The sequence below is a fragment of the Ambystoma mexicanum genome, chromosome 2p (assembly GCF_040938575.1).
Source record: "Ambystoma mexicanum isolate Mex_15411 chromosome 2p, UKY_AmexF1_1, whole genome shotgun sequence".
Classification (NCBI taxonomy): domain Eukaryota; kingdom Metazoa; phylum Chordata; class Amphibia; order Caudata; family Ambystomatidae; genus Ambystoma; species Ambystoma mexicanum.
This window is the reverse complement of record NC_090923.1, coordinates 959,750,772-959,763,366: the sequence shown is the minus strand read 5'-3', so window position 1 is coordinate 959,763,366 and position 12,595 is coordinate 959,750,772. Positions and strand designations below refer to the sequence as shown.

Here is a 12,595-nt window from a genome sequence, read left to right as displayed (position 1 = left end):
CAGCGATCCCCCAGCACTCATTGCAGGAAACAGCAACACACGGGCCACAAGGGGTTATTCTCGGCCCCCTCCTCCGTAAAACCATCTAAATAAAAAAAAAGAAATGAGGAAAGCATCCGGGTCCATGATACCCCGGTTGAGGGATGGTTGGCTCAACATGTGCGTCAGAGGTGTGCTCTTTTTCAAGACCCATGATGACTATCGGTAGTTTCAACAGGTTTTCGACTTCCCCTCCCACCAAACCCTCATATTCACCTCCCTTCATCAAGATTGGTGCTCCAGCGCTTTTCACGGTAATTATAAAGCTGGTGCCGGACCAGGCTGTTAAGCCAGTTCCCCTCCCGATCAGTGGCCCAGTGCTTCTACTGGATGATCTTTGTGATCCACAACACAAACCAGGCGGGCCTATGAGTAATCCTGGATTTGCCTTACCTCAATCTTTAAAGATGGTGATGCCAGCTGAAATTGCTGAGGCTCTCTACAAGGGAGAATGGATGTGCTCACTGGACCTGTAGGATGCTTATTTGCATGTTCCCATTTGGCATCCACACAGACAAATATTACATTTCAGCGTCATGAGCCATCATTTTCAGTAATGTCCCTCGATTTAGCCTAAACTTGCCACCTCATTTTTTCATAAAGATTAAGATTGTGATGGCATTCCTCCTTAGACAGAAGGAACATAATGTATATCCCTACTTGGATGACTGGCTAATCAGAGCCATATGCAGGTGGATATGTGCCGTACTTACCTTGCCCCTATCAGAACCTATAGAAACCCAGACAATTTACTGTTAGCTAATCCGGTGGTCAAGAAACAAGTTCAAGGTTTAGTGAGGATTTACCCACTGGTAAACGGACCTCATCCGGTTTGGGACCTTAACGTGGTTCCAGCAGCTCTGGCTTTTACGCCTTTTGAGCCATTGTCATCCTCCTATATTAAGTTTATCACCTGCAAAATGGCCCTTCTAGCAGCAGTAACTTTGTATTGGTGAAATTCCAGCCCCCTCGGCCAAGGAACCCCTACACAGTATTTCACAAGGACAAGGTGGTTCTACGAACGCAAACAGCATTTCTACCTAAGGTGGTCTCTTCCTTCCATCTTGATCAGGAAATTGTGCTCCCCGCATTTTTTCCAGAGCCCACATCAGAGGCAGACAAAGTTCTACATTGCTAGATGTACAAAGCTGAAGTACTAGGATCAAAGTGTTTAGGAAGTCGGATGATTGTTGTTTCACTTTCGGAAGCTCCTCTCCCTGGTCCCAGGCTTCCAAAGCCTCGATAGCTACATGGATTTTAACTGCAATTACGGAAGCCTATAATCTTCGGAACAAGTCGCCACTAATGGGAATCCTCACCCATGCATTAGGGGTTATAACCACGGCTGTGACATACCAAAGGCAAATGGCGTGGGATGTAATCGGCACAGCTGCATTCTGGACATCCCAATCTGCCTTCTGTAAACATTATTACCTAGATACCAGTGCCAGCTACAAAGCAGCAATCTCGTCAGACGGTGCTGAAAAATCTGTTTGCTAACAGCGCCCAAAAACTTAGATTTCAGACCCCACCCAGTTTAAATGGTGCACTGTAATCACCTAGGCAGTATGGACGAAAGGGGACAGGACGTAGGAGTAATAGTTACTCACAATAGTGACTGAAGTACTCCTAGCCCCCTTTCTCCATACTACCCACGCACCACCAACCATAATGAAAGTTTGCCAATATAGACCGTCTCGGGTCTGATGCTACAAAGGGGACTGAGGTGAGGCGCTGGGTGGCAGGGATAGCAAGACGTGGTTACGCCCACAGTGGCGCCTCCACATGCTTTAAATTTAAAGGGGAAAAGCTCATGTTTTGCGGGGCAAAATGGTTCTGGTACAGGGACACCCATGCAGTATGGAGGAAAGGGAACTATGGACTAGGACTACTTCACTCACTACTGTGAGTAACTTTATTTCCTGGGCCACCAATGGTACTCCACGGCAGACCTGAGCGAGAAGTGTTGGCAGGGCTTAGCCCGTCACTTATGCTTTTTTCTGGATACAGGCATGTGACCATTTTCTATGCATTTCAAAGAGCATTTCGTTTGTTAACACTAAAGGGATGAAAAAGGGTATCTGAAAGTGCACGTCGTGGAGAATAGGATGCAGGTTTTGCAAGATCATGTGCACCATACAGTGTTTTGAGAATCTGCCCAATCCTTTCCTAATATCCACTTGGATTTAAAAAATGTTTTAATTCAATTCGAGCCCTGGTACCCCATGGTTCGTGTTGCGTTGAATCGATATGAGCCTATCTGATATTCACTGATGCGGCTCAGTTCGATTCGCAAGGCATCTCTATGTAATGTAATGTACCGTACTTGTAAAGCGCAGACTATGGCCCGAAGGCATCTAGGCGCTGAGCAGGGAAAGCCCTGGTGGTATCTATGGTGGCTCAACTAGGCTCAAGCTGATTCAAACCTTTTCTTCAAAAGTTTGAACCGGCTTTTCAGTCAGACACTTTAATACTTGCCGTCCTTACTTTCATTACCAGATTGTGAAGATGCTGTGATGAATCCACTGTAGTCATAACAGATTCCCCAGGCCAGGGGAAGGCAGCTGCTACCTGATTCTGACCCTGGGGGTGGTTGTAAGAAGGAGAATCACATGGGAGGAGACTGCTCCCGGGGTGATGTCATGATTTCACTGTACTAGATTCAGAAACGCCCCACTTTCCCATGAGGAAGACCCCCTAATATCCAAGACCCCTTTCCATGAGGAAGACCCTCTGATGCCCCAAACCCTCATGGCGGACTGTCAGCTATGTGTTCTTACTGGTGGGAGAAGTGAACCCTCTTCTTATTTTTATGGCCAAACACACAACCATGACACTAACTCACACTGCTCCAACATAACTCCTTCTTCTTCCTTATTGTAAAACCAGTAAACTGAACTATTCCAATAGCACGTGTTTAAAAACATCTAGGAACTTAACTCTCCAAGTACTGAGACGCAAAAGATGCAGGAGTTTGAACCATGTACCAAGAACCTGAACCACAATGAGCAGTCTAGATGTTTTTTTAAAGCACCTGTTCGCAGGACATTTAAACCTAACAAGCGCACTGTTCAGAGAGGCAGTGAAGGAGAAGACGTTGGCTCCTGTTCAAGACCTCACAAATCATACATACCGGTGTGGCAGAGCAGAAGAGACTGCCACAAGAGGGATGCCGAAGCAGAGGCTGCAGTGCCGTGGAGACACTGGGAGCCGCGAGGAAGGTCCTAGTCTTTCGCAAGTTGAAAAGCTGGCGTTCTCCATTTTGGATCCCAAAGGGAAGCAGACATATAATTGCGGAGCCGTGAGGGAGGCCGGAAGTACATCTACAGCTACCAGATTAGAAAGGTGGTGACAGCAGCATGTGCCAGGAGTGCGTACCCGACTGGAGATGCTGGAGAATGCCAGTGAGTTTACCTGAAGCTAGTGGGGACCCCGGGACGTTCAGGCAACCGCACCAGCAGCGATTTGAACATTGTAATTTTGTGCATATAACGAAAGGCTTATTTGAATACCAAAAGGCAGAAAGGCAAACCCCAATGAACTGTGAATATCTGAAATGTAAATGTGGGCCAAACTTAACGAAACATTACCACTAGTATATATATATCAACCCGAGGGCCATACCTGCAATATTTCTAAAACCGAGAATCAAATAAGTCCTGGTAAAGCAAGATACCAGGCCAGAAAAATATATGAAGAAGTCCTGATTAAGCAAGATACCAGACGAGTGAAGTATATATAAGAAAGTCCTGGTAAAGCAAAGACACCAGGCGAATGAAGTATATGAAAAGCCCTGGTAAACCAGAGACACTAGGCAAGCAAAACAAATGAGAAGAGTAAACCAAAAACACATGACAAATGAAATATATATGCGAAATCCTGACAAGCAAGACAGTAAGCAATTGATATGAATATAAAAGTCCTGACAGGGGAGTGTACCAGGCAAGTGAAACTCTGAAGTGAAGACCTGGCAGGCAAGTACACCAGGCAGTTGCAGTTGCAGAAAGTCCTAGCAGGAGAGTACACCAGGCAGTTGGCATTGCATGAAGAAACCTGGCAGGAGAGTAAACCAGGCAATTTGCAAGCCCCAAGAAATAGTAAAGGAAAGATTGGTGTTTATTTATTGAACCCTGGAAAGTTTGATGTTAAAGAAAGACATTGCTATCCAGACCACAGAGAAAGTTGTTTTTAAAGAAAGATTGTTAACGACTTGGTTGCCTAAACGGGAAACTTGTGAGTCCAAACAAGATGCCAAGAAACAGTTTACACAAATGATTATTCTTACAATTGAGAATCCAGGAGAAGGGATCCACCCTCTGGAACCAAGGGCTTCTGCCTTGGAGCACATTGTTGTTGAAATTCTACTTATTTCAGTTGTGAACACGTTTTGGCCAGTTAAAGATATTGGACCTCATTATTGGGCCTCATTACGAGTCCGGTGGCAGCCGTGCTGGTAAAACCGGCAGGCTGCCGCTGGACTCGTCATGAATTACCGCCACCTGACTTGGCGCAATAACCAGGGCATTAAAGCTTCGGCGGTCTGGTAAGTCAGGCGGCGGCAATTGTTACCCCCCATTCCTATTCGAGTCCCATAGGACTCAATGGGGAGGACGGAATCATCGGCACTGTGCGCAACAGTGCCAGTGTTTCCGTCAAAGTCTGCTGGCGGGTGCCGTTCCGCCCACCAGGCTCAGACCTGGTGGGCGAAACGGCACCCGTCAGCAGACTCGTAGTTTGCTTGCCGGTCCGGAAACTTGTAATGAGGCCCATTATCCTTAAACATTGTCATTTGTTTATAGTCTGAGGGTCAGAATAGGATGTTTTGGACGCAAGGATGGGTTTTCAGATATTGACATTCTGACACAGACAGATCCTTAGATTTGGGGTTTATAGGCAGGGAAACTCCTCTTTAGCAAAGAGTCGGAGAGGCATTTTTCCAACCCTTTTTCTTTCTCGTGAAAACATGACAACATTGTGTCCGGCTCTCATTTCTGACCCCTCAGAATGCCCTCTGTGGTCGGGGCTAAAGAGAATGCGGCTTCTTTGGCAAGCAAAGGCAGTTTTATGTTTATGTGCATGCAAACTGCTTTGTACTGAGGATTTCCGGCCTGTCGATGGGGAATACTCAAAATGTAAATTTTTAAAAGATACCAATCCTGGAGGACTGTAGTCGCAGGTAGTGGTTTCTTTAAGCTATAATGCTTTTGATATATAAACTGTTAAGAGACATATTTGTACAGGGATTATCAAGATGTGCATATAAAACAGTAAAATGCAAAAAAAGAAGCAAGCCATCAAGTTCACTTATTTAGAACAATGCTATAAATTCCGCTTTTGGTGGTGGTAAACACAAGGCTCTGATCCAGAGGACTGGTTCAAGAGCAACAATTAGGCAGTAGAAATGTTTTTTAAAAAACGTACTTAAACAAAATTTGAGCTATTCACTTCTGTGTGAAAGGGACTCTACTGTCTCCTTGTTAGCCACCATTCTGACAGTGATGTTTGACGCCAAGATATCTGAACCCATTGTCTGTGTCATGGTAAAGTTTAAAAAGTTAACTAGTATTGTTTTATATGCATGTTTCTATAGCTGTCATGAGTATCCTTAAACTTTATCCACAAGAAAAACGACCATGTTAGAATACATGAATAATGCTTGAAGCCAGGAAATCGGAGCTCGTAGTGTTCAATATTACTCATTTCTAGCCTTATTGCTGGCCCATAAGAGCTTTCTATTTTTTTTTTCAGATTTTGTTCTTCGCAAACACAAGTGCCTTCCACTACAACCCGTCCTCCAGGCCGTGTGCCCGTATACATTACAAACAGTCAGAGAGAGCTCCGTCCAAGGTGAGCATTGATCTAATCCTCATTGAATAAGGTAACTAGATACAACTCTGCATTCCTACTGTGGATTGAAAAATGCCCAAAGCAAGCAGTAATATTTGAAGCACACTCCAGTGAACTAAGCAGGCTGTACTTTGCATACATTGCATATTCCGTGACCACAGTATTGCATATTCAGTGACCACAGTCTTAAGATAGCTGCACCCTAACCGGTCTCCAAAAAGCTAAACAATGTGCTGCATCCATAACCTACGAAGTGAGCTAATCTCAGTGTGAGTAGACCCCTGCCCATAGTTTTACAACTTGCTTTGCATTTTCAAATGCCAACGTTTCATCACTCTATGGCAAGATGGGAAACCTACCTTGCCACAGTGTGATGTCAGAAATAGCATGTTGTACTACGAAATGATACAGTTAGATATTCTTCTGTTTCATTCTCTTCTCCTTTTCTGGTCTCTTTTCAATTTTCACTCTTCTTCTACTTTTTCTCCTTATTTATGTTGTCTTATGCATTATGAGATGATTTTTTTCTTCTTTTTCTTCTCTTTTGGACTCAATCAACCAGGTTTGTAATTTTATGAAGCTTGTTTATTTCTGATTGTATTGCAAACTTTATTGGTGAAAATAAAAATGATAAAACTCGACTAAAAAAAAAAAAATAGCATGTTCCTCTAGTGCTTCTGTTTCTACAGGGCTGCAGCATGTCTCACCACATTGTGCTTGCAGCTTGACCCGGATACAAATTGACATGGTTTGTATAAGATTGCACCTACTTGAAGGGGCATTGTGGGAGGCTGGCTGACTTTCTACAGAAGGTAAATGTAACTAGGTTAATGGCTGTGTGTTAAACATTTGAAAACACGTGAAAACTCTGGAAGAACAATTAGATGCCGGCTTATTCAACTCATTCATGTAAACAGAAGTCTAACTGCACACACATTTTGACTGGTGAGCAACGTGTTTCTTCCTGGCCCGTTTTATTTCTTGATTCATCAGAACACCTGGGACAGTACGGGTTTGTTAATTTGTTACAATTGCAGCAGCCTTGAGATGTGTTGTTTGTCACAGATACATTGGTAAAGACCTTTAGACTTTGTGCGGTGGTTAGTTGCATGAAGCGGGCCGTAGCACAAAGGCTGTGTTGGCTTTCTTGGGGTCTGGCTTCTAATTAGCTCTTGCCAGGTCTGCGCCTGATAGCTGAACTCTACCCTGGGAATTAAGTTTAGTTGATTGTAGCCACCGTAAGTGGGTCCCTTCAAATGCTAAGTTGTAGAAATGATTGAGACCCGACATAGGCAGGTGAGCAAGTAAATGTTGCACAATTAATCATGGTTTTCAAGAGCTCATCTTTCCATAGGTTCACCTTACCCTTCTATTGCTGCATTACAAAATATTATTTTTTTGGTATGTGAGGTAGGCATGGTATCTATCACAAGTAGACAATGACATGAGCTGCAAGTTTCAAAACCTTTTTTCATGGTTTAAAAGGGGTTGGAAAATTCCTATCTTTCCCTATAACTAAGATGGGAGTATTCTCAACCATGAAACAAAAAGTAAAATACAGTCCTATTCAATCCTTAGTCAAAATAAAATGGCCTATACTAATAAACCTAATGCCTGCCCTCTTTCTAATACTATAAATGTGTGAAGGGAATGGGTAATGCAAAAAGAAAAATCATTGTTCAAAAGAAAGGTCAGTATGCTTGAGGAAACTCCCTTCCCCACGTTTTATAACATGGGGTAAGGTGGCACATTTGGACCTTGCGACACACTCTGGTTTCGGACACAAGGATGCATTTTGTTTCGTGGACCAGGGCCCACTTGGCCTTCCACGAAAAGTCACTAGTCTCTCATTCGGGTTTGGGCCTGCAATGTTTCTTCTTTAATCACAAGTTCTCACAGGCTTCTCGGTCAGGCCACAAACCTGCTAATTCACCTTACGCTACCCTCATTCGGGCTCAAGCCTTTCAATCAACCTTGTAGAGTTCCCTTACCCCAGCTTCAATCACACCTTCATAGGTTTCGCTCTGTCAGCTGAAGCCACCTTTCACTTTCCTTCCGCTGTCGAAGAATTTCGAAACAGCAAGCCTTTTGCTCTTACCTCGGCATGACCACTTCGACCTTCTTTCTCATAGTGTCACTTGGCCTCTTGGTAAACGTAGTTTCGAGCACAATACTTATTTCAAAGTTGATAGATATCTCTCACCTTGAGCTTTCCCTCTGCCAGGATCAAACCTAACAGTTCAAATACATCTCTCATATCCAGGTTTCCCTCTGCCGGGATCAAACCTAACACGGCATCAGACATTTCATAGAGACATTTTCGATTGGGCAATCTTCTTTTTCCAGACCAGACCACTCTGTTACTTTGTATCTTTATTTTACAGTTCTTTACAATGCTTCGCTTTCTCTTGCGTCTTATCGGCACACGCACAACCTTCATTCGTTGAATACTGTTGCCGTCAAGTTTCATTTAAAACTGACCAGACTTTCATTGCTTTCATCAACTCACCGGCTGTGTTAATTCATTTTTGTCTTTTGCGGCTTTGATCCGGAAGTCAAGGCTGATATCACAACTGCCGCTGCACCTTCCCAACTCTGCTGTTCAACCTGCAGGGTGGCTGGTATCCTTGAAACACAAAAGAGGTTTGTCTCTTCTCTCTGGCTGGACTACCGTGCGCAACCTTCAAGGCCCTTCGGAGGTTACGATCTCTCGCCGAGGTGTCCAAGATTTCGCTGTTCCTCGGCCTGTTGCTCTGGGTGAACTGCTCCTTCTCGTGCATCGCCTTGATCAGTGTGTGTCAGTGTTCCACCTTTTAACCATGTGTGGAGAGCTAATAGGTACCAGGTGTATGTAATTGAGATAGTGCCTGACCCTGCCTGATCTTATTAGTGGGACATGTCCCATGTATTGCATGGGAGGTGCTCCTTTTAGCCGCAGACCTCCTCTTCCTCTGTTCAGTGTTTGTGTATGAAAGGGAGGGGGGATCTGGGACGTTGGAATATCCTACAAAATAGGATGGGACAGGGGTATTTGGAATGGGCGGATACCATGTTTCTCCATCAGGCGTTTCTCCCCCACTCCCTGAGGACCCCTCCCGCACTTGTCCACCCCCAGGGTCTGGTTCCAAAAGCGATGGTTGAGCCCTGGCCATCTGAGTAAGGGATCCCCAGGGTCTAGGCAATGAAACACCCTCTGGTTTTTCACAGGAAGTAGCAGTACAAGTGAAATTGCCAGCTTCTTTGGTGCCTTGGTGTCGGTTGTCTGCTGATTTAGGAAGAGCAAGAGCATTTTTAATCACGTCCTTAACAAAGGGCCTGGGCCTCCCAATAGAAGTTGAACAGACTTGTGCCTTTTACAGAGATCCAAATGCAGCTCTGTCATTGGTTTTCTCCCACTGTTCACCATGCTCATTCCACTTCCTCATAAATGGCTCCTTGCCCTATAACAGTTGTCCCGGTGGTGAAAGTCCCTTATGGCCCTCCTTTTCCTCTAAAAACACGAACAGTGGAAGACTGGAACTTAAATGTTCTGTTCACAGGCATTGTACCTTTCCTCCGCCTTGCAGGCTAAAACAAATGGTTCTGCTTCAAAGTCTTTGGGGCTCATTACAAGTTTGCTGGTATCCCACCAGTAATTCCGGCGGGATACCTGCAAACTGCCCCAACCGTTTCCGGTGCTTTATATCCAACTATTAACGAGATATTCCAGGCGGCGAAACCCCTGGTAAATCCCCATTCCACGGAGTCCCATAGGACTCATGGAGAGGGGATTGCTGCATGTTGGGGAGAATTTTCATTTTTGTGCTATATTCCTCCCACCTTAGAGAACCCCCAGCTCTTTTGCTGGACTTAGGACTTTTTAATTTTTTTTTTTTTAAACATGTTTTTATTATTTTCAACAAGCAATAAAACATCAACACACGTGTTCTCCCCAACATTCCTCCCACATCCCTTCCCACCCCCCCAGAAGAGTTTGGGTCCTCTGTGTATTCCTGTTCGGGAACTCTCACATGCTATATATGTCCGATATTTTAATGTTGTGTGGACACCAATGTTCCATATAGTCTGATTTCAGGTATTCCAACACTGATCCCCATTCCCTCATGAAGGATTTGTTCTGGACCTGGAGATGATTCGTGATCTTTTCCATGGTCATTTGGGACCACACCTTTTGCAGCCATGTGTAAGTCAGTGGTGGGTCTCGTTTCTTCCAATTTTGGGCTATTGTTGCCCATGCCGCAATGACCAGGCCCATAAAGCTCCTCCATTGAGCTTTGTGAGGTTTCTTGGTATAGAGGTCTTTGAATCCGCACAACCATACCCTCGCCCCCATTTGGCTGGCCTCCGGGTATATTTCTGTCATTTCCGTCTGCACCTCCTTCCAGAAGCTCTTCACTCCCTGACACTCCCACCAGATGTGCCTCCAGGTTCCTACTTCCTGGCAACCCCTCCAACACTGGTTCGACACTTCCGGGTTCATTGACCCAAGCCTCTCTGGGGTATAGTGCCATTGGGTAATTATTTTCAACCACATTTCTCTGGTTTGGACAGCCCTGGTGAGTTTGGGGATGCCTGCCCACAGTTCCTCCCATTGCTGCCTGGTGATTTCCTCCCCTAGTGTGGCTTCCCATCGTCTCATGTACGTCCATTTGATTTCCTCTTCTGGAGTGCAGATGAAGCTATACAGAGTAGACACCAGCTTTTTGTCGCCTGGGTTGGTTATTAAATATGTCTCAAATGGTGTGAAGTCTCTTGTGGCCGCCTGGAAAACCTCTGGTGTACACAGCCAGTGCTTTAACTGTTCATATTTATATCTGTCTGCTTCTGTTAACTTCCACATATTTTTACATTCCGCAAATGTTCGTATTTCTTTGTCTTGGATCAGTTCCCCGATTTTCCTACATCCTGCTGCTTCCCACTTCTCAAAGCCGCTGGGAACTGTGGATTCCTGCAGATAGGTGTGAAAGGGGCCAGTGGGGTGGTCATGATTCCCTTTCTGGTTTGGATATCCTAGGCATTTAATGTAGTTCTCATGACTTCGCTTACTCGAAGGTTCAGGTGTCTGTGTTGTTTATTCTTCCACAGTAGGTCCTCTAGGGGGGGGGTCCTAGCGACCGCCCTATCTTGTGTTACCCAGATTGTCTGTTGGTTCTCCCCCAACCATTCCTTCAGGACCCATAGTTGGGCAGCCTGATAGTATTTCTTAAAATGGGGAAGGGATATTCCACCGGCCTTTATCGGTGCCGTAAGAACAGCTCTGGCAACCCTCGGGGGTTTCTTGTTCCACACAAATTGTGATATGGTTTTGGATAGAGCTCTGAAAAAGGGGTTAGGGACTGAGACTGGGAGAGCGTGGAAATAGTAGAGTACCCTGGGGAGTTTGTTCATCTTGACAGATTGAATTCTTCCCAACCAAGAGATCTTAAGCGGGCACCATCTTTCTAGATCCTTCTTGACTCTAGCCATTAGGGGGATGTAATTACTCTTATACATCTTGTCCACCCTGTGTGTGAGTGTCACCCCCAGATATTTGATGCCCTCCTCAGCTATTTTTAGACTGAGCTGGCCCGCCACTGCTTCATTTGATTCCCTGTTCCCGGCTAGGAGCATAATCTCTGATTTTTTCCTATTGATCTTCAGACCTGAGATCCCCCCAAATTCCTCGAGTGTTTCAATGGTTCTTAGTAAAGAGTTCCCGGGGTCCTCTAAGGCAAGCAGCATGTCGTCCGCGTATGCTATGACTTTATGTTGCCTGCCGCCATCTATATTCCTCTCACCTCCACTAGTTCCCTTATCTTGATTAGAAGGGGTTCCAAAAATATGGCGTATAGTAGAGGTGAGAGGGGACAGCCCTGCCTCGTACCCCTCGAGATCCGCACCCTGTCAGTGACTTCTCCTTTTATGGCTAGTCTTACCTCTGGGGAGTTGTAATTGGCTCTTATCATATTTATAAACTGATCCCCGAACCCCATGTGCTTCAGTGTTTTGAAAAGGATAGACCACTCGACGCGGTCAAATGCCTTTTCGGCGTCCAAGGAGAGTAATATTGCCGGTGTTTGGGTGATGCCTATTTTTTCTATCAGATGGGTTACTCTTCTTAAGTTGTCATGTGTTTGCCTACCGGGGATGAAGCCTGTTTGATCTGTGTTTATTAGGGTTGTGAGGAGAGGCGACAATCTGGCCGCCAGCACCTTTATGTAGATTTTTGCATCTAGATTTATTAGGGCTATCGGGCGATATGAGTCCGGGAGAGTCGGGTCTTTGCCCATTTTGTGGAACACGAGGACTTTCGCTTCATTCATGGAAGGAGTTACGTTACCACTGTTTTTAAATGTATTGAGAAGCCTAGTCAGGACAGGGACTAATGTATCTGCGTATTTTTTGTAAAACTGGGCCATGAAGCCATCCGGGCCAGGTGCCTTTGATGTTGGGAGGCTCTTTATTGCCTTACTAACTTCCTCTTCTGTAATCTTAGATTCCAGGGCCTGCCTGTCCTCATCTGCTATAGTCGGTATGGGGATGGATTGTAGAAACCTGTCTTGAAGCACTTCGTCAGGGTGCTCTGTAGCATACAACTCTTGATAGTAGGCTTTGAACGCTTCCCCTATCTCCTTTGTGGTCGTATGTGGCTTTCCTTGTGCGTCTTTGATGTTCAGTATCGTCCTTGTTTTCTGCTTTTCCCTGAGTTGTCTCGCTAGGAATTTGTCTG

General features: G+C 45.1%; 1 protein-coding gene across 1 annotated transcript in view; it reads left to right on the top strand.

The window, feature by feature from the left end:
* Positions 1–12,595, top strand: part of ATG2A (autophagy related 2A) — a 2,105,371-nt gene that overhangs the window by 614,163 nt on the left and 1,478,613 nt on the right. Inside the window, exon 13 of the mRNA XM_069644746.1 lies at positions 5,788–5,886. Coding sequence (XP_069500847.1) covers positions 5,788–5,886 — 99 coding nt within the window. The remainder of the gene's footprint in view (positions 1–5,787; positions 5,887–12,595) is intronic.